This window comes from Monodelphis domestica, chromosome 3 (genome assembly GCF_027887165.1).
Source record: "Monodelphis domestica isolate mMonDom1 chromosome 3, mMonDom1.pri, whole genome shotgun sequence".
Classification (NCBI taxonomy): domain Eukaryota; kingdom Metazoa; phylum Chordata; class Mammalia; order Didelphimorphia; family Didelphidae; genus Monodelphis; species Monodelphis domestica.
The window spans coordinates 26,435,944-26,459,042 of NC_077229.1; the positions used below are offsets into that span (position 1 = coordinate 26,435,944).

Sequence of the window (23,099 nt, forward strand, 5' to 3'; positions counted from 1 at the left end):
TACAGTAACAGCAATGTTGTATATTATGAATACTTATGAAAGACTTAACTATTCTTAGCAATATAGTGATCCAAGACAAACCCCAAGGACTTGTGATGAAAAATGCCATTTGCCTCTAGAGAAAAAATTAATAGAGTCTGAATACAAACTGAAACATACTATATTTCACTCCATTTTTTTGTTTGAGTTCTTTTCCACAAAAGGATTAGTTTAGACGAATGTTTAATATTATTGCACATGTACAATCTGTATCAGATTCCTTACTGTCTTTGGGAGGTGAAAGAAGCTGGAGGAAGAGAGAGAATTTTACTCAAAATTTTAAAAATTCAAAGTTTAAAAACTGTTTTTACATGTCAATGAGGAAGAAAATAAGACTTTTTTTTAAAGAAATAGGAAATTTTTAGAGTCGAGGACTTGGTCTGCCCCCTACACATGTGAGGTAGGGCAAGTAATTTAAAATTTGGGGGCCTTTTTTCACCCCAGTTTCTTCCTCCTAAAAAAAAACACCTAAATGGTCTGGAGGCTTCGAGTTCTAAATTTCTGCTTCTATGATCTCAGGGTGAATGAATTATGTTATCATTAATTTCAGCACCATGGATAGTGTAATATGAAGGACAAACTAAGAAGTCTTAAATCCTACAATTGCCCTCCATGTGAAGGACTGGGGTAACATTGGGTTTTGATGGTGGTTAGCATCTCCTCCCATCCAGAGGATAACCTAACAGCCAACAACTGCCATGAGGATGCCTAATTTATAGTTACTACTATTTTCTCCCATTGGATTAGAAGGGGGAGGGGTAGAACCTCATTAGGTTAATGGGAAATAAATGTCATTCTGCAGATTTTCATTTTACAGCAGAAAGATTCAAAACCTGACAAAGCTTGTGAATAATTAGCCAATAAATCTAAATGATGATTAGTGTTGTTTCGTGAAAAGATTGTCAACCCGCACATCATTTGATATTAAGACAAGTAAATTTAATGTGGCTGTTAAGTACCTTTCACTGGAGAGTCTCCAAGTACTTCTCAAGTACAGGAAAGTCTCCTATTTGCCTGGTATTGTTAGGCAGCAATGTGTTCCATTCCCCATGTCTAGCACATTGCCTAGAACATAGTAGTTGCTTAATATTATTGTTCCGCCCGCTTCCATTTCAGATACTTCCTGTGGAAATATTTTAAAAATACTATTGCTGATAATTTGTCCACCAACAAACATTTACTACGTACCTACTATATGCCAGGCACTGTGCTCGGTGTTGAAGATATAAGGATGTAAGTCAAAGCCTGCCCTCAAGGAACTTGCATTCTATGGGGGAGGGAGAATCTATACAATATAATTATATAAAATATAATCCAATTAAAAAAAGATAATTTGTAAGAGGAAAACATGAGCATCTGGGGTGAGCAGGAATAGCTTCATGGAGAGGTCCTTTGAGCTGAGTTTGAGGGGAATCTAGGGATTTTAAGAGATGGAGGTGAGGTGGAAGAATATTCCAGATGTGAGCATCAGCCTGCCCAAAAACATGGAGGAAGGAGATCAAGGGCATGAGTGAGGAACAGCAAACAGGCTACAGAAATAGAAGATAACAAGAAAGAAAGAATTGTTCCCATTTTTATAACATTTGAAAGATTGGAAAAGAAATCTCCATGTATTACCTAATCTAATGTTCAAAATAACCCTGTAAGGTGAAGGCATAATAATTATCCCCATTTTACAGATGGAAAAAAAAATGAAACAAACAGAGGTGAAGAGATTTGCTCAGAGAAACACAGCTAGGAAGTGCCTGAGGCAGGAGTCAAACTTTCTACCTATTACTCCTAGTGGTGTTTCTGGGACAAAGTAGAACAACTCTAATCTTTCTTCCATGGAACAGTCCCTTCATATACTTGAAGAAAGCTATCAACTTCCCCCTAAGGCTTGTCTTCTTCATTCTGACCATCCCAACCCGTCCCAAAAGATGGTGCCCAGAATTGCAGAATGGAATGGTGTCTCACCAGAAGAGGAGACAGTGAAGCATTTTCCTCTTCATTTTCCTAAGCTAAACCCTCTTAGTTCAACCTAAGGTCCTGTTCATTTTCTTGGTTGCCATATTTCATGACTAACAAAGCCCTCAACTGAGGTATCACCTCACACCTAGCAGATTGGCTAACATGACAGTAGCAGAAAGTAATGAATGCTGGAGGGGATGTGGCAAAGTGGGGACAGTAATGAATTGCTGGTGGAGCTGTGAATTGATCCAATTATTCTGGAGGGCAATTTGGAACTATGCCCAAAGGGTGCTAAAAGACTGCCTGCCCTTTGATCCAGCCATAGCATTGCTGGGTTTGTATCCCAAAGAGACAATAAGGAAAAAGACTTGTTCAATAATATTCATAGCTGTGCTCTTTGTGGTGGCCAAAAACTGGAAAACGAGGGGATGCCCTTCAATTGGGGAATGGCTGAACAAACTGTGGTATCTGTTGGTGATGGAATACTCTTGTGCTCAAAGGAATAATAAAGTGGAGGAATTCCACGGAAACTGGAATGACCTCTAGGAAGTGATGCAAAGCGAGAGGAGCAGAACCAGGAAAACACTGTACACAGAGACTGATACACTGTGGCACAATTGAATGTAATGGGCTTCTCCATTAGGGGCAATGCAGTGACCCTGAACAATCCGGAGGGATCTAGGAGAAAAAAGCACTACCCTCAAGCAGGGGACAAACGGGGGGAGTAAAAAACACCGAGGAAAGGCAACAGCTTGACTACAGGGGCAGAGGGGATATGATTGAGGAGAGACTCTAAATTGAACACCTTAATGAAAATACCAACAACATGGAAAAGTGTTCGGACCGAGGACACATGTGATACCCAGAGGAATCACGCTTCGCCATTGGGAGGGGTTGTGGGAGGGGGGCGGAGAAAAAGAAAATGATCTTTGTTTCTAATGAATAATGTTTGAAAATGACCAAATAAAATAATGTATAAAAAATAAAATGCAAAAAATTAAATTAAATTAATTAAAAAAAAAAAACAAAGCCCTCAAGGAAAAGGTGAGGAAGGGAAGAACACTTTCAGATGGAGGAATGTGGGTTTCATGGAAAAGTCGGCACTTAAACAAGCTTCAAAGGAACATAGGATCAATGAGACATGAGAGCTGGAAGGGCCCTTTGAGGTCATCTAGCCTACCCTCCTCATTTTACAGATGAGGAAGGAAAAGACCCATAGAGACTAACTGGTTTGCTAACACAGGAAGTAAGCGAGAATCAGAATTCACTTCTGAGTCCTCTGGCTCCAAGTGCGGCCACCATTCTACTGTCTTTGTATTCCTCAGAGGCCTGAACACAGAAATTGGGTATGATGAATGGATGTGGGTATGATACAAGTGAATGACAATCCATGCAACATGTTCATTAGTAAGTAAATACAGAATAAAAAATATCACGGTAACGTGCAAGGTGAGATCCTGACAGCTGGGGGAATCCGTATAATTTCTCTGTAGAAGATGGCATTTGAATGGGGCTTTCAAGAGAGGGGGGATTTCTAGAGGCTGAAGGAAGGAGGGAGGGAGGGGAGTCATTCCAGCAGTAGAGAACATCCTGGGGGAAAGCACCGAGGCCAAAGATGGAATGACATGCACATGGAATCACAAGCAAGCCAGGTTAGCAGACCCTTCAACTCCATTTAGTCATCTATAAAATGAGCACAATCACCCCTCAACAGGCTCAGAAGAGAAGGTGGAATTAAATTGCTTGGTAAACTTTAAAGAAAGTTTGCTGACTTTAATGAAGGGTTTGGATTAAAGACAAAAACTCAGTTATTGTAGCTGATCTCGTAGTTGTGGTTAAGGGTGTCATAGAATGATGGATAAAGTTCTGGAAGGGCTCTAATTCTGAGGACAAATCCCTTGACTCTGGTCAAGGTTTCCTTATCCTAATCCTTATTAACTAAGCCAGACAGTGCAATGAAAGGAGTCCCCATAATGGGAGTTCCTCAGCACTGACAAAGTCACAGCGACTTTTGATGTCATTGTTAGTGCTAAGATTGCTGGGTAAGATGGCAGAGCATTCAGTCATTCTGACCCACAGAGAGCAGCCTTTCTGGAACCACCCTCCAGACCGAACCACAAATGCCTTCTTTATTTTTTACAATAGGAAGAGAGTTTCTCAGAACAAAGGATGACCTACCTGTTCACAGAGTGTCCCAATGAGGTTTTCCAAATCCTGTTTCTCATGAAGAACCAGCTTCTTCTCCTCACTTTCCTGTTCCAACTGCATCTCTAATTGCCGTAGCTGTGCACACAAGGAGAGAACATAGGACAGGTAAGCAGAGGTTCTTGGGTCAAATTCCAAATCCTACCACAGTTCTGTGCATATAACAGATGCTTAGCTTAATAAATACTTGTGGAAGGAATGGGTGAAAATGTGGATGGATGGATGGATGGATGGACGGATGGATGGATGGACGGATGGATGGACGGATGGATGGATGGATGAGGCATTTAGACCAGATGATCTTCCACTCCCCAAAAGGAAGGAAAGTGCCAGGGGATGAAATTCTCCCTCCTTCCTCACTTCACTATACAGCCATACCTAATAATGTTTTTTGTTTCCTGCCAGGGCATAAAATCTCCAAGCACAGCTCTGATCCCATGTTAAATGCACAGTGTCCTTCTTGAAGAGGTGACTTGAGGCCAGTCTGAACCAAATGGTGAGTGAGTGTGTGTGAGGAGACAGGCCCCAAAGCAGTGACACAGAGGCCTATAGAAATCCCATCACAATGATAAATGAGGCTGCCTGCTAAAAGTCCATCTATTATTATTTCCCCAGGAATGACAGAATGACAGGGCTGCAGAGGCTTTGTCTGGGAGTGGATTGAGACATAATACTGGCTGCTTTTGCCAGGGTCAGGGCCCTGACAGTAATGGTGCCACCCATCTGTCAGAAGCCTAACCAAGCCTGGGATGGGCTCAGCACCCCCCACCACTCCCCCAGAGAATGGTAGCCTTTCCTCTCCATCAGCAGCCCTTTCTCTAACCTGATGTAGGAGTCCTTCCCACAAATTAACAAATTTAGCAAAGCACAAAACCAGAGAGATCCATGGGCATGTCTGGCAGACTCCATGCCTCTTTCCATGGGAGAGAGGACTCTATTCTACTCAGACAAATGCCTTCCTAAGAATGCCCATGGTCAACTGGAGAGAGTTCAAGCAAGAAGTCCAAGAAAAGAGGCTCTTATAAGAGTCTAAGTCTGAGATAAGGAGGACCTGGAACACAGTGGCAGGAAGAGGGATAAAAAGCAAAGAACACATGGGTGATAAAGGAAGAATCAACCTCATAAGGTGACTGGCTACTGGGGAGCAACAGAGAAGGGCAAGTCAAGGATGACTGTGTAGCTCTGACCTCATGAGCATAATTGGAACTCAGCTCTAGTCTTTAGTCTAATACAGAAGCCTGCAGTGAAATAACCAGGGTAGAAGACCCAGACCAAAGAGGCAATTCATCTCATCTAAATTTGGAGAATTTCCCAGAGGGCTAACAGAGATAGAATTCAACAATATCTCCTGAAATTTTCAACCAAAGGCAAACTAATAGATCCAAACCTGAATCAGGGATTTGAGGAGCTCACATCTTTTCCAAGATCACACAATTTTCGGAGCACTGAAAACATGCAATCCCCAATCAGAATTATAAAAGCATATGGAAGAGATTAGGTTTTGATCAACATCTCACATCCTATACCAAGATAAATTTGGAATGGGTGAATGACTTGAATATAAATAAGGAAACTATAAGTAAATTAGGAGAACACAGAATAGTATACCTGTCAGATCTTTGGGAAAGGAAAGGTTTCAAGACCAAGCAAGAATTTAGAAAAAAAAATTCCAAAATGAAAAATAATTTTCATTACATTTAATTAAAAGGGTTTTGTACAAACAAAACCAATGCAACCAAAATTATAAGGGAAGCAACAAATTGGAAAAAAAATCTGTATGCCAAAAACCTCTGACAAAGGTCTAATTACTCAAATTTATAAGGAGCTAAATAAATTGTACAAAAAAAGCAATTTTTGCCCAATTGATAAATGAGCAAGAGACATGAATAGGCAATTTTCAGATAAAGAAATCAAAACTATCAGTAAGCACATGAAAAAGTGTTCTAAATCTCTTATAATTAGAGAAATGCAAATCAAAACAACTGAAGTACCACCTCATACCTAGCAGATTGGCTAACATGACAGCAAAGGAAAGTAGTAAATATTGGAGGGGATGTGGCAAAATTAATGCATGGAGTGGAGTTGTGAATTGATCTGAATGGCAATTTGGAACTATGCCCAAAGGGCTTTAATGTCTGCCCTTTGATCCAGCCATACCACTGCTGGGTTTATATCCCAAAGCAATAATAAGGAAAAATATTTGTACAAAAATATTTATAGTTGTGCTCTTTGTGGTGGCAAAAAATTGGAAAATGAGGGGATGCCCTTCAGTTGGGGAATGGCTGAACAAATTGTGGTATCTGTTGGTGATGGAATGCTATTGTGTTCAAAGGAATAATGAACTGTAGGAATCCCATGTGAACTGAAACGTCCTCCAGGAATTGATGCAGAGTGAAAGGAGCAGAACCAGGAAAACCTGATACACAAAGATGGATACTGTGCAGCACAATTGATTGTAATGGACTTCTCTACAGGCAGCAATGCAATGATCCAGTATAATTCTGAGGGACTTATGAAAAAGAACACTTTCCACATCCAGAGAAAGAACTGTGGGAGCAGAAACACAGAAGAAATATAACTGCTTGATCACATGGGTTGATGAGAATATGATTGGGGATACAGACTCTAAATGATCACTCTAGTGCAAATAATAATATGGAAATAGGTCTTGATCAATGACACATGTAAAACCCAGTAGAACTGCTCATTGGCTATGGGAGGGGGGTGGAAGGAAGGGGAGGAAAGAACATGAATCATGTAACCATGGAAAATTTGTCTTAATTAATTCAAACACAAAAAAAGAAAAGAATGACATAACACATCTACCAGCAATGCCTCAAAGGAAATAGGTTGGACACAAATTCAACAAGAGTTTCTAGAAAAATTAAAGCAAAAGTTGTTTCTCCTAAGAACTAAAAGTAGCTTGAAAAATAACAAAAGAGAGATGTAGAAGAACATTGGGAGGGAGGCAGGGAAGCAAGCAGGAAGGAAGGAAGATGCCAAAGGAAAATTAACTACTTGAAATAACTTTTCTTGATCTAGGAAAATAAATCCCTAAAAATTATAATTGTCCCGTTTTTAGAATCTAACAATTCATGGAGACATCAACAAATACAAATTCAAAAGTCTGAAAAAATAGAATGAAATGTGAAATATCTCACAGGAAAAACGGCTGAGCTAAAAAATGGAGAAGAGATCAATTCAGAATCATTGTACTACCTGGAAGTCATAAACAACAACAATAAAAGCCTAAGCATAATATTTCAAGAAATCACAAAAGAAAACTGTGAAGCTCTCATAGAACCAAATGACAAAGTAAAAGTTGGAAGAATCCATTGGCCACAACCTGAAAGAAACCCCCCAAACTCCAAAGAATGTAATATCCATAATACAGGGCTTCCAGAGCAAGGAAAACAATACTGCAATCAATTAACAATACTGTAGGCAACTAGGAAAACAATTCGAATACTGAGAAGGAAGCCTAGCCAGGATCACACACAATTTAGCAGCCACTACTATAAAGAAGTAGAAAACTTAGGGAATTATATTTTAGAACATAAAGGATTTAGGTTTGCAATCAAATAACCTATCCAATAAATAAATAAAACTTAGTACAGTCCTCCAGGGGAGGAAATGAAGTAACTAGACCCAAATATAAAATCTGGTATGCAAACACAGGAGTCAAGAGAAGTAATTAAAAAACAAACATGAGTGAGCAGTAATAAAGAATTAAACAAGGTTACCTATATAAGTGATTAGATGATACATATAATCTCTTAAATTCTATGATCAGCAGGGATCATGATGAGAATTTAATTAAACAAAGTGGCTGGGATTGATTTTATTATGTTCTGATGATCTCAAAAGAAGAATGGGAAGAATGGGGGAAAGGAACATTAGGAGAAGTAGTAAGGGAAAAGAAGAATGAAGGAAAGTATAACAAGATAGGAAGTATGTAAAAAGGAGTTTATGCAACAAGGACTAGGTTTGGGATGGAGGCAGCAGGCAACACTTGAATTTTATTCTAATATGAATTGGTTAAAGGAAGGCAGAAAAACATAGACATAGTGGTATCTAGAAATACAGGTAACCCAACAGGGAAACTGATGGGAAAAGAGTCAAGGGGAAAGAGAAATAATAAGGTGAGAAGATTAAGGAAGGCATAAATAAGAAACAAAATTGACTCTTAAAGAGAAAACAAGGCAAAAAAAGAGTAGGAAAAATATAAGAGAATAGGATGGAGAATAATAGCTGGTTAGCAATCATAACAATGAATGACAATGGGATTAACTCACCCATAAAACAGAAGAGGGTAGCAGAATGGATTAGAAAAACAGAATCCAACAATAAGTTGTTTATGAAAAAAATCATACTTAAAACTGAAAGATACACACAAAGTTAAAAAAAAGGTTCAAAATTTTTTATTTTAATCTATTATGCTTCATATGAAATTTTAAAAAATCAAGGGTGATTATCATGATCTTGGACAAAGAAAAAGCAAACACCTATCTAATTAACAGATAATCAGGGAAACAAAATCTTGGTAAGAGGGTTCCATAGACAATAATAATAAGTATATTTGCCACATATGGCATAGAATGTAAATTCTTAAAGGAAAAGCTAAATAAGTTATAGGAATAAATAGATAATAAAATTACAATAATGGGAGACCTCAATTTATCCCCTGCAACCTACATAAATATAACCAAAAATGAATAAGAATGTTTGCCCTTGGCTAATGCCCACAGATCTTCAGATGAATTGCTATGTAGCTACAGATCACAGAACAGAGTGCCGAAAGAGGAGTGATGGTTCAATAAAGGCAGAAATTATCTCATCTTCTACTTGTGAAGTTGACTTTCTGAAACTAAGAGTAAGACTTTATATTTAACTCTTTTAAATTTCATCTCATTAGATTTGGGGTTGCATTACTGCCTGCCTGAATGTTTTGCTTCCAAGGTCTTAAAAGAGAAGCCAAAAATGTTTGATATGGGTTTTGATTTTTGATTTTTTTATTATTATTCTTAGAAGCCACAGAGAAACAATGAAGTAATTTACTCTGAAACAGTTAATACTCTTCAGGAAGAGTAGTCAGAAGGAAAGGATTTTTTTTTGCTTTTCTTTGTATTCTTAATGTTCCTAATGTTTAACACCAGAGCGTAGCACCTAGTAGGCACTTAGTAAATGTTTATTAATTTAAGCTGACTCATATATATATATATATATATATATATATATATATATATATATATATATATAAATAATCCTGTAGTCCTGATTGGATAGGACAGAGGGACAAGAGTCAAAAATGATTGGTTTTTAACCTTAGATGCTAGGAGGTTAGGGCAGCTATTGTGGTACAGAGTGACAGGCCTGGAGTCAGGAAGACCTGAGTTCAAATATGACTTTAGATATTACTTTAGTAGCTGGGCAAGTCACTTAACCTTGCTTGCCACCTCAGTTTCCTCACTTAGAAAATGAATCGGAAAAAGAAAGGGCAAACTACTCCAGAATCTTTGCCAAGAAAACCCCAAATGAGGTCATAAAGAGTCAGACAACACAGAATAACAAGTGTAGCTAGATGGCATAGTGGATAGAACGCCAGGCCTGGAGTCAGAAAGACATGAGTTCAAATATGACCATAGTAGCTGTGAGACCCTGGGCAAGTCACTCAACCCTGTTTGCCTCAGTTTCCTCACCAGGAAAATAAGTTGGAGAAGGAAATGGAAAATCACTCCAATATCTTTGCCAAGAAAATTCTAAATACGGTCCGGAAGAGTAAGACACAATTGCAATGTCTAAACAACAACAACTAAAAGCATCTGCTGCTCAGAGACTTGAAGGAAAATTTGGTGGAGTGACTCAGGGTAGTGTAAGAGGCTCCTGGATTTCCAAGCCCTCTAAGATGTCATGAGGGCATCCCTGTTGGCTCTTGCCAACTTTTAGAATGCAGCTTTCCAGGTGTGATACAGCCAGGCAAGCCCTGGCATTCCTGGGAGCCACCCACTGCAGGCACCCAGGGGACCCACTGACTCACCCGCTTCTGGCAGGACTGGCGGATGTCCTCCAATTCTTCCTCCTTGTCTTCTTGATCTTTCAGGTATGTCTGCTTCATCCTCTCGACCTCCATCTCAAAGCGAACGCGGAGCTGTGAAGGCACCAAAGGTGGAGGCCACATCAGGGGAGGCATATGTAAAACCACAGAACCTCAGAGCAGGAGAAGCCACTGGGGTAGGGAGGAGAGTGACCAACACCCCCCTCTGCAAGATATATCTAGGGAGAGATGAAGAAAAACCCAATGGCTGGGAGCCCAGCTCATCATCACCCCTCAGGCCTTACATTGTCCCTCACACTCAAGCTAGCTTCAGGCGTGTTATAAGGGCTGTTCACTAAGGATTGGACTTGATCTGCTCAGTCCCAGAAGGAAGAACTGGGAGCCATGGATGGAAAATACAAAAGAGGTTTATATGTAGGTGTGCTCTCTCTTTCTTTCTCTCTCTCTCTGTCGGTCTGTCTGTCTCTCTCTCTCTGTGTCAGTCTGTCTGTCTGTCTCTATATACATATATTCTATATATATTCTCTCTCTCTGTCAATCTGTCTGTCTCTCTCTATATGTGTGTTCTGTATATATTCTCTCTGTCAATCTGTCTGTCTCTCTCTCTATATATATATATATTCTCTCTCTGTGGGTCTGTCTATTTCTCTGTATATATATTCTCTCTTTGTGTCAGTCTCTCTCTCTATATATATTATATATATATATATTCTCTCTCTCTATATGTGTGTGTGTGTGTTGGTCTGTCTGTCCCTTTCTCCCTTTCTCTCTCTCTCTCTCTCTCTCTCTCTCTCTCTATATATATATATATATATATATATATATACATATATATTTATATATATTATACATAATATATGTGTGTGTATTCAATTGATTAGTTAGACAAAAAACAACCATGATGCCTCAGGAGAGGCTGAGCTCCTTTCTACCATCAGACTTCAGAACATGGACAGGACAGCCCATTTGACAAGACTGTGGAAGGGATTCTTTTTTTTTTTGGGGGGGTAAGGGTTAAACTCATTGGCTTCTGGATCTCTGTGACTTACAGGGCCCGTCTACACATACTCTCTCATATCTTGTCCTCACCACAGTCTTATAAAGGTAAAGCAGGGCAAAGATTATTATTACCACCATTATACAGATGGAGAAACTGAGGTCCAGAGAGACAAGACCACCATTATACAGATGGAGAAACTGAGGTCCAGAGAGACAAGGAGGGCGCAGGTTAAATAAAGCTGGACCTCTTGATAGCCACATATTGTCGTCAGAAAGAAAAGGATCTGTCTGGACTCATCTACATAATTTCTCTAAAGCAGTACTATGTTCCCAGGAACAACTATTTTCCAAGTGGTCCATCCCACTTCCAGGGAAGTTAGTAGAGAGAGCACTGGTCTTGGAGTCAGGAAGACCTAAATTCAAATCTGGCCTCAGATACTTACTCACTGTGTGACCCTGGATAAGTCACTTAATCTTGTTGGCCTCAGTTGGAGAAGGAAATGGCAAACCACTCCATTATCTTGGTCAAGAATATCCCAAATGGAGTCATGAAAAATTGGACACAATTCAAATGACTGAACGGCAACACTATCCTCTACCAGGCAATTGATAAAGCAGTAAGGAGAAGAACCTAGGGCCAAATTCGCTCCCTTAGTAAGCTACTAGTAAAGATTCTTGGTAAATGAGGAAACTAAGCATTAGTGAATTCCCATTCTGGGATTCCAGTCTCTAGTGGATGGGTCGTGTGTCTACAATGAAACCTCAGAGATTTAATGGAGCTTCCAGAGATGCTGCCCTGATTCCAAGCACAAAGAACATCACCTCTATTAGAACCTCATCTATTTTTAGACGTTCAGACTTCAACCCATCCTTCAGGACTCAAGGAAATATGGCAGGATGTACTACTAAGAATGCTGGGCTCCAAGTCAGGAAAGGCCTTGGTTTTGTCATCTACAAAACGGGGCACATTAGAGCTCCGCTAGCTACCTCATTCATAGAGTCTTTGGCTCTTTAGGCCTCGAAGTAATCTCAGAGGCCATCCAGTCCAGTCAGATACCCATCCATTTTACAGATGAGTAAGTCAATGGCCAGGAAGTGACTTTCACCAAGTTACTCAGGTAGTGAGTGAGGAACAGGCTTATTACAAGACTCCAATGAGAAGATATAAGTAAAACATTTTGCAAATTTGAAAGTATTCGATGGCAATAACCAGGGCCTCTCCTTCTCCTCTCCAGGAAGAGAAATGCAGCCAGTGAATGGTGAAACACATGCTCTTTTCCTCTCTTCAATTAGCTTCAAAACCTCTAAAGTGGCAACTTGGGTTTTGGACAGAGAGCTGCCTGAGGATCAGCAAGACCCAAGTTCAAGTCCAAGCCTCACTTCAGATACAAACTGTCTATGTGGCCTTGGTCCTGTCACTTCTCTTCTGTGCCCCAGGAAAGGTTCCAAGTTGTAAAAAAAGGTACGGGTATCCAATGGTGGATGGAACTTTCTCATTGGGAGTTCCTTATGCCCATGAAATCATAGGTCTAGTCTTAAATAAAGTAGGGCAGCTGAGTGGCACAATGGCTAGAGCACTGCGTGTGGAATCAGGAATACTCCTCTTCCTGAGTTCAAACGCTGCCTCAGACACTTAGCAGCTGTATGGCCCTGGACTTAACCTTGTTTGCCTCAGTTTCCTTATCTGGAAGGAAATGGCAAACCACTCTAGTACCTTTGCCAAGAAAACCCCAGATGGAATCCTGAAGAGTCAGACATGTCTAAAATGACTCAACAGAGTCTCAAATAAAAAGTCATAATGTTGTCTTAGCCTCACTTTATTGAATGGAAACTCTGGCGGAGGGGGGCTCGAGTAGGTGAAGGGACTGCCTTGCTGGGGTCAGACAGACAAGGTTCCACCTTGTTCCTCCCCAGCCTGGGGGTCCTTGGTACCTGTTCCAGTTTCTTAATCGTCGTCTCTTGCTCATTCTGTATTTGCTGCTGCTCCAAGGCACTGGACTTCAGGTCCCAGAGCTGTCTCTGTAGAGCAGCCACAGCCTCGACCCCACAGGGGAGCGGGCTGGACCTCTGGTCAATGTTATAGCATCTCAGCATCTCAAGCTTCTGTTTCAGACCCACACTTTCCCGCTCTGTTTCCTAGGGAAAGAAAACATGTCAGCCACTGGACCAAGGAGACCGTCGGAGACATGGGTATTCCAGGTTCAAAACTCTTTGTCTCTCCCCAACCCTACTGGATCCCTTATGGGCAAAGTAGGGTAGACATTATTATCCCCATTTTATAGACAAGAAAACTGAGGCCCAAAGATCAATTGGAAAATACATGAAGCACTTTGTGATCATAAAAAGCTCTCCAGAGTAGCCACTGGGAGAAAGGAGCTCCAGAGGTGAAGGGATGTTCTGGGGTGAGACCTGTGGCCTCCAAAGGTGGCTTTCCCCATAGAGACTGGAGAACTGCTTGTCTGGGATACCGTGGTGGGGATTATTTTTCAGTCCAGGCTATCCAAGATAGTCATTGAGTTCCCTTCCAATTCTGAGATTCAGTGCCCAGGACAGATTTCAGAGTTCAAAAGATGGTGGCTTGAAGAGGATAGATTGGAGCCAAGAGAGGGTCAAGCTAGGCAGTCTAGTTAAGGGATTAGTTATATAGCAAGCGCCTGAAATGGTAGAGGACACCTAGGCAGCTCACCTAGAGACAAGAGGTCCTGGGTTCAAATTTGGCCTCAGTTACATCCTAGCTAGGAGACCCTAGGCAAGTCACTTAACCCTTATTGCCTATCTCCTACCACTCTTCTGCCCTGGAATCACTAAACAATATATGGAAAGTAAGAGGTTTTTTTTAAGCTTTTATTGAATTTAATTTCTGTTTTTACAAATAAGACCACCAAAGTGATAGAGAGGCAACTAAAATCCATTCCAGGAAATACAGCTTAGCAAGTGTGAGTGAATAGAGAATGAAGGGGAGGAGAGCAAAATAATTCAGTCTCCTTCCTGTGTCACTGAACAAAAAGCGCATGTCCTCTCCATGGCTGAAAAGCAAGGGTCCTGCTGGTTGCTTACAGAATCTCCTCCTATCCCACTGCGCCCTGTTAGAGCACAGTAAATCCCTCTCTCCCTTTTGAAGAACACAGACCTTCCCGAACCATCCACCTCCTTTTCCTAGGAGCACAGAATTCCTGTCTGGCTTTTTTGACTTGAATCAGAAAAATCACCAGGGCCCCTAGGACCGGAGGCTTTTTTTCTCCACTTACCTCTAATCTGCTCTGAAGTTGGCCAAGCTCCCACTGGGCACTCGCGTTTTCCTGGGACAATTTCTCTCGGAGGCCCCTTTCAAACAACGATTCGCCAATAGCCTGGGTTAACTGCATATCAAATCTGGCAGGGAAAAAATGATATTACTGCTTCATTTCAACAGAAATGGGAGGAAGGGAGCAAAGGAGGAGGGGAGGGGATGGATCGAGAGAACATGGCAGGAAGGGAGCAGTGGGATGACACAGGGTACATCAAAAGGAGAGATCTAAAAATACATCGCTATAATTTTTTAAACCCTTACCTTCCATCTAAGAATCAATACTGTGTAATGGCAGAAGAGTGGTATGGGCTAGAGAATGGCGGCTAAGTGACTGCTCCAGGGTCACCCAGCTAAGAAGTGTCTGAGGCCAGATTTGAATTCAGGATCTCCTATCTCTAGGTCTGGCTCTCAATCCATTGAGCCATCTAGCTTCCTCGTAGTTATAATTTTAAGAGGGATATTTCTAAAATCCTGAAAGAATCATAGAATTTAGTGCTTGAGGTCCAAACTCTCCATTTTAACAGGTCCAAAAGCCTTTTTCTAACTCATTTTCTCAAAATTGTAGTTTGTAGCCAAGCTGAGATTTGAATCTAAGCTTTGGGACTCAAATTCCAACACTTAGGCTACCATGTTGCCTCCATGAAGGACACCTCACTCTTGCTTCACCCTTCTTCCTTGCCCCCTCCAGAGACTCATACTACCTCAGCAAGGTGGCTCTAGACCCAGATGGAAGGAAGGCCGTGGGTGGTAGAATCAAGGTCGTTCCACCAAGCACCATCAAGGCTCATTCCTCCAGAAATCACAGTCCCCACAGCTGTGGATGGACTGACTGCCTTTCAACCTGGAAGACAATCATCCATCTCTAAAACCAGACACAACGAAATGGCCCAGGATTTGGGCACCAGGCCCAGAGCCCGGGAAGGCTGACCAGGCCTGGTAGGAGAGGACAACCTGATTCCCATGTACGTGTCTGGAGGTCCATTTGGGGAAAACAAATAATTCTACATTTCTGGATACCCTGGCAACTTCAGTGGCCTCAGAGGATTACAAATTCGTCATGGGCTAACCTTGGTAAATCGTTTTGCAAGCCATAAAGTGCTCGCTATAAAAATGCTGTTATTTAGATATTTTTCAGGCTTGTCTGACTCTTCATGACTTCATTTGGGGTTTTCTTGGCAAGGACACTGGAGTGGTTGGTCATTTCCTTCTCTAGTTCATTTTGCAGATGAGGAAACGGAGGTAAATAGAGTTAAGTGACTTGTTTGAAACCAGATTTGAATTCAGGAGATGAATTTTCTTGACTTTAGGCCTGGCATTCTATCCACTGCACCACGTAGCGGCTATTATATAATAGTATAATAATGATAAATTAATCCATATTGTCATTATTTGATATGACCATATTTGAATAATTTGATAATTGATCATCATAAAATAATATAATAGTAATAATAATGATATAAACGTAATGATTTTATCATGATTATTATTATTGGAATTATTGTTATATGTTTTCTGCTAAAAGGGTCTTCACAGCATCTAGTCCAATCCCTTCACTTTAGAGATGAGGAAACTAAGGCTGAGTTGGCTTTGGAACCCAGACCCAGCATTCATTTCACTTCTGGCTCTTACGGACGCCATGAGGCATCGGAAGTCAACAGAAAGGACAACAGATGTGGGAGGAGTTGGATGGGGTGTGTACGGAAAGATTCCTTCTGGGTCGGAATCTCTGGACCCCATAAAAGCTCCCTCCTTGGCTTCTGGTCATACCATGTTCTCAAGTGCCTGCCATCTGGGAAGATAGGGAATGACAGCATTTCTAGTTCCATTTACATCACAAAATCTCAGCATCAGAGGGGAGCTCACAGGTTATTTAGTTCAACCGAGCATACAGTAAGAGCTCAATAAATGCCATTTGACCAATGGACATCTTCTATGTAGATGAGAATACCTCCTGTCACATCCTCTGTCAGTGTCTATCCAGCCTCTAGCCCTCTTCCCGCCCCATAAAGGAAGGACTGCCCTTAAGAGTAGCCCTTTCTACTCCCCAACAGCTCTCATTATTAACCCCATGAAGGCTTCTACCAGTTGCCTCCTACTCCACCCACGAGGGCTGCTCCTAACCCCTTTTCCCCCTTGTCAAGTCCTTGAGGATCTCTATCCTGCCTTCCCTAAGTCTTGTCTCCTACAGGCTAATAATCCCTAATTCCTTTAGCCATCCTCGTCTGACGCAGTCTCTAGTCCTCTCACCATCCTGGTCAGCCTCCTCTGGACGAGTTCCAGGTTGCCAATGTCCTAGTTATGGACCCTCCATGCCACCTCCGGAAGCATGTGAATGGCCACCCCAGGTACTGCCCTCCGTGTCTCATTGATCAACTGTGCAAGGCTAGACCAGGCAATTGGAAACACAAATTTATTTACTTCCCCGGAAGCCTGAATCCCTGTCCCGAATTAGGAACAGAGTCAGCGATCGGACAGCGAGAAGTCCCACTGAAGTCACTTCCCAAGAAGCTTGTTCCACCAAGGCTCAGGCCAACACGTTCTACCACCTCTCAGGTCTGAGCTTTATGACCTGCTTTGTCACCAAGGCAACGGGAGATGGATGCCTGGGGGCCATTCTGGGCCAGCAGCCTTCAGGGAGCTTGGACCAGAATGTCCGGGAGGGATCATTTTGTACTCTACCCATGGAGCCTAGATCGTGGGCCAAGCTGAGGAAGCTCCAGTAGATGGTTGTCTATTCAAGACACCCTCACTCAGCCCTTGCCATATGATCTTCCACCATTAGCAACTGAGTCTTGTGTGGTAAGACCCTGTTACATCCAGGAGCCTCCCTCACCCCTTCTCACACCCTCCTGGTTAGACTGGAGTCAGGAAGACTCATCTCTCTGAGTTCAAAGCCAGCCTCAGACACTTAACCTTGCTTACATCGGTTCCGTCATCTATACAATGAACTAGAGAAGAAAATGGCCAATCACTGCAGCACCTTTTGTCAAGAAAGTCCCAATGGGGTCACAAAGAGTCAGACACGACTGAAAACGACTGACCGACAATGGATGGCTAATTGTTGGACATGCTGTCAAATGGATTTCTGTTCAGGTAAAGAGGGGTTGGGCTGGTTGACCCTCAGAGGGGTTCCTTATAATTAGGAGATGACATGATTTAGGGATCAGGGAAAGGCCAGGAACTTTTGGTCTGGAACGTAGAACACCATTAGGAGTAGCAGAAAGGGGTTATGCAAAAGAGACTGGAAAGGGGAGATGGATCATCACTAAATATCATCTGAGTCTAGTTGCGCCATTTTGCCAAGGGCTGGTTTTGAGACCAACTATACCCAGTGGGGTCTGGACTATATATATGTCCAGTTACTTCTTAGGCCAAGGATATCATCCATCATCAAAAGGCTACCTACTGTGGAAAACCACAATTTAGTCCTCAAATGGTCAAGTGGGGAGACTAGCAGAGGGGTTCCATCTAATGGAGGCGCACACATACACACAGTTTCCATCCAGGCACTCTTCTCTCCCATCTCCCTGCCTTTGCCCCCAGGTCCCTCTGCCTGGAATGCAGCTCTACTCTTGGGGTACCTAGTTTCTACCAAAGGCCTTTTCTGACCCCCCCCCCCACAAGCTGCTAGTGCCTTCCCTAAAGGATGGCTAATTGCTGAGCTTGTGAAATCGATTTCTGTTCAGGTAAAGAGGGGCTGGACCAGTTGGCCCTCGGAGAGGTTCCTTCCCCAATGGATGGTTCACTGCTTAGATCTCCTTTGTATGTGTCATGCGTGTATGTGTGTACATATACATATAAAATCTTCCCCATTGAAATGTAACTTCCATGGCTCTCTTCCTTTCGTCTTTGTATCTACCTCTAGTTCCTGGGGCCAGAGTCAATGCTCAATAAATCTGGGTTCTTTGATTGGGTGATTATATGGTGCCAGAGCTGGAAGTTCTGGGAAGTTCTAAGTTTGAATTCTATCTTGGACATACTTCCTAGTTATATAAGACCCCCAATTTTCTAGTCTATAAAAGTAGTCAAAGAGCTCTGCCTGGGGAAGGGGAGAAAGAAGTGGTGCTACCTTATATCTATTGCCTCTTTCCCAAGTGTCTAGCAGCACATTGGTTCCTTCTTGATTCCCCCCCTAGTACAAAGGTTAGTAATGCCTGCAGGACCTACTTCACAGGAATGTTGTGAGGCTCAAATGAGAGGTTGGTAAAGAAGTCCTTTCCCAATTTTAATAGTAGCTGGGTGGTGCTATGGCTAGAGCATAGGTCTTAGCGTCAGTAAAGGCCTGAGTTCAAATCCAGTCTCAAACACCTAAATAGATGTGTGACCCTAGGCATGTCACTTAGCTGCTGTCTACCTCAGTTTCCTCATCTGTAAAGTGAGGATAATAAAAGCTCCCACCTCACAGAATTGCTCTGAGGACCAAATGAGATATTATTTGTAAAGGGCTTTGAAAACCCTAAAGTATTACATAAATGCTGGTTATTACTATTATAACCGTTACAATAATAATAGCTATTAACATTTTGTAGCATTTACTATGTGCTAGGCATTTCTCTAAGCACCTTTGAAGCATTATTTCATCTGATCCTCACAACAGTCATGAGAGGAAGGTACTATTATTATACCCCCATTTTATAGTTGAGGAAACTGAGGCAAATAATAGTAATAGGAGTAGTAGCAGCAGCAGCAGTAGTAGTAGATGCTACATACACGACATCTTGCCTCCTCTGCTGGGAAGGAACCTTGAGGCAAAGGCATTTTCACTTTTATCTTTGTGTCCTCTAATGGCTAGCACAGTGCCTGGTACAAGATATCCATAGACTTTAGGAAAAAACAGAGCGGGCAGCTAAATGGTTCACTGGATGGATCGGAGGTCCTGGGTTAAAGTCTGCCCTCAGATATTTCTGACAATGTGACCCTGGGAAAGTCACTTAATCCCCATTGAGTAACCCTTATTGCTCTTCATCCTTAGAACCAATACACAGTAGTGATCCCAAGTTGGAAGGTAAGGGAAGAAAGACAGAGAGAGAGAGAGAGAGAGAGAGAGAGAGAGAGAGAGAGAGAGAGAGAGAGAGAGAGAGAGAGAGAGACAGAGACAGAGACAGAGACAGAGACAGAGAGAGACAGAGACAGAGACAGAGACAGAGACAGAGAGACAGAGAGACAGAGACGGAGAGAGACAGACAGACAGAGACAGAGACAGAGAGACAGACAGAGAGGCAGACAGAGAGGCAGACAGAGAGAAAGAAAGGAGGAGAGGAAGGGGAGGTAAGGAAGGGAGGGAAGAGAGAGAGAGAGTCAGACAGAGATGGAGAGACAGAGACAGGCAGACAGAGAGAGAGACAGAGACAGACAGAGACAGACAGACAGAGAGGCAGACAGAGAAAAAGAAAGGAGGAGAGGGAGGGGAGGTAAGGAAGGGAGGGAAGAGAGAGAGAGAGTCAGAGACAGAGATGGAGAGACAGAGACAGAGACAGGCAGACAGAGAGAGAGAGAGAAAGAGAGAGACAGAGAGACAGAGAGAGAGAGAAGAGACAGAGAGAGAGAGAGAGAGAGAGAGAGAGACAGACAGACAGACAGAAAGAGAGAGAGAGAGAGAGAGAGAGAGAGAGAGAGAGAGAGAGAGAGAGAGAGAGAGAGCTCAGTGGATTGAGAGTCAGGCTTACAGATGGAAGGGCCTGATTTCAAATATGGCCCCAGACACAACTAGGTGACCCTGGTCAAGTCATATAACCCCCAATGCTTAGCTCTTTCTTGGAACCAATACATAATATCGATTCTAAGACAGAAGGTAAGTGTTCTAAAAAGATAATGGAAACAGAGCAAGGGAAAGGCAAATTCATGGCCAGAGAGAGGGAGATGAGAGCTAAATAGTGTTCAGGTTCGATGTCGGCACACCTCAGTGGAGTTACAAATTCTATTTGCTGCTTCTTGGTAAACAGTCACTTCCAGTAAACACACAGGCTCACATGAGTCTGACAGCACAAAGGGAGGCCTTGGCAGTCTCTCACTCCTCTGAGTCAATAAACAGCCCCATCTCCCTCCCTCCCACTAGGAGCTCTTGCTACAGAACTTCCTGAGGACACAAGGATGAAAAGACCCTGCCCAGCTGCAGACACCAAAGAAAGGAGCTCCTGCCCCTGAGGCTTGCTGACAAGGCAAACCTCAAGGAGAAGCCCACTCTGTTCCAAAGGCAGAACAGGAAAAGGAGAGAGGATGCAAGTGCCCTGCCACAGTGGGCTGGCCCTTGGATCCAGCTGCTTTTTGTACATCTGGATACTGATTTCCCCCATCTGGGGGGAAATCCTAGCTTTCACTCATCTACACTTAGGAGATACCTCAAAAGCCATTTAGTCCAACCTCTTCATTTTACAAATGGGGAAACTGAGGCTCAGAGCTAAGGGCAGGAACATAGGGCCACAAATAAAGAGTTGCAAGGAGCCTCAGAGGCTATTAAGTCCAACCCCTTGGCTTTACAAATAGGGAAATGGAGTCCCAGGGAGGGTGAATGATTCGGCCAAGTTAAACAGTAAACGGCAGAACAGAAATTTGAATCCAGGACCCCTGATTCCAAATCTAACGTGCCCTATTGCTGCTACACTAGTTTGATGCTAACTCTGGGTATCTTTGCAATGTGCTTCAGGAGAGCTATTCCCTGGGGCAGCACAGGGGGTGCTGGGATTCAGGCCAGAGACCTTGGGTTTAATGCTGGCTCTGCCATTTCCTTTTTGTAAGCAGGGCACTTTCTGTCTGTGGGCTCCTGTGCTTTCAACTGTAAAATGAAGGTGCTGGACCAGATGACCCCCAAAGGCTCTTCAGGGCCCTAAACTAGGACCCTATGAGCCACCTTGATGCTGATTTCAGGAATTGTTTCGCATCTCTAACCCCAGTTCCCAGATGTTTTCACCACCAGGTATATGCAGGAGCAGCTTCTCTTCACCATCTGTGTGTCTCCCATGCCTGGAATGAGCATTCCTAACGTCTACCTCTTAGAAAGCCTAGATTCTCACAGCTCAGCTCTTGGAGCCTTTGATGTTGTCTGTGGTTGCTCAGCCTCTCCACCCTGCCCTATCCACTCCCTGTCCCGTTCAGTCCTGTCCAACTCTTTTATGACCTCATTTGGGATTTTCTTGGCAAAGATACTGGAGAGGTTTGCCATTTCTTTCCCCAGCCCATTTAACAGATGAAGAAACTGAGTAAAACAAGATAAAGTGACTTGCCCAGGGTCATGCAGAGAGTGTCTGAGGGAGGATTTGAACTCAGGTCTCCTTGACTCCAGGCCTGCACCACTTAACTGCCCTTTCTCAGATTACTGCTTAGCATTTTGGTTTTGGACCAGACCTAGAATATTATGGCTATGAGAAATTCCTCCTTCCATTTAAGGAACCTCACATGCTCTTCCAAGGAGAACCCGAGAGAGCTGCCCAAAGCAGAGAGGGACTATGTGACCTACCCAGGATCACACACACAAACAGCAGAAAGCAGGAACAGAACCTAAACCCAGGACTTCCTGCTTGAAAGTAGGAAATATTTCTTCCTTAGTATTTCTTTTGTTTTTTTCTTCTCTGTTCTCATGTTGTCTATTCATCCACACCCAAGGAGAATGTAAGCTCCTTGAATGCCGGAGATATTTCCACTTTGGTCCTTGAATCCAAAATGCCAAAAGTCCCTGGCACAGAGCAGGAACTTAATATCTGCTCTTGATTGATTGCTTGGCAGATGTCATTTCTTCCCATTAGACTAAAAGGTCAGGGAAGCCCCCAAGAGTCCCAAGAACAGCAACATGCCCCAGACCAACAGCCCTTCCTCCAGCTTGACCCCCATCATAATCATCCTGCTGGAGACATTGTCTGACAGCTGTCCCAGCAGATCCTGCAGCCTCTGTCCTGTTAGCAGCCACAGCAGCCAAAGGCCTGGCCAAGAAAGGGCCCACACCAATGGCCCTCTCTCTGCCAACTCTGTCAAATGGTGCAACACCAATAATGAACATGAGCTCATCCATGACTGTGACTGGCAAAAATGCATTGCCCTCTGCTTCTCTGCTGTGCCCTGAAGACCACAGGGTCTCTCCATGGACTGACAGCTGAAAGCTCCTCTGTGTGGGCACCCCTTGAGAGCTGGGGCCATCTGTGCCTTCCTTTTGCAGCCTCCACACTTAGCACACTTCCTAATGAGCACTTCATGAAGGCTTTATTATTCATTCATAAGGCTGCTTCCCTCCATTCTGGAGTCTTCTCTTCTCCAGACTCAACATCTCCATTTCCTTCAACTTGCCCCCAGTGAAGCTCTTCATCACCCTGGTCACCCACCCTTGGAAGCTTATCCACCTTCCTAGATTGCACTGCCTAAAGTTAAGGGCCATCATCTAGTTAGGACTGACCAAGGCATGGTCCAGTGGGATCACTGCCTTCCCGGCCCCTGGACATTTTGTCCCTAGCTTACATTCATCCCTTTGGCCACCATATTGTAATAATGATGGGGTTTTATATTCTTACTTACATTTCCATTGATATTCTTATACACATGCACATTTACACATATATGTAAATGTGTGTGTGC

At 42.8% G+C, this 23,099-nt stretch overlaps 1 protein-coding gene across 1 annotated transcript in view; it reads right to left on the reverse strand.

Annotated features, from left to right (window-relative positions):
- Positions 1 to 23,099, reverse strand: part of LOC100010514 (unconventional myosin-XVIIIb) — a 204,375-nt gene that overhangs the window by 172,522 nt on the left and 8,754 nt on the right. Inside the window, exons 3-6 of the mRNA XM_056821572.1 lie at positions 14,497 to 14,620; positions 13,181 to 13,384; positions 10,232 to 10,342; positions 4,168 to 4,272 (exon numbers count right to left, since the gene is read on the reverse strand). Of these exons, the coding sequence (XP_056677550.1) occupies positions 4,168 to 4,272; positions 10,232 to 10,342; positions 13,181 to 13,384; positions 14,497 to 14,613 (537 nt within the window). The 5' untranslated portion in view covers positions 14,614 to 14,620. The remainder of the gene's footprint in view (positions 1 to 4,167; positions 4,273 to 10,231; positions 10,343 to 13,180; positions 13,385 to 14,496; positions 14,621 to 23,099) is intronic.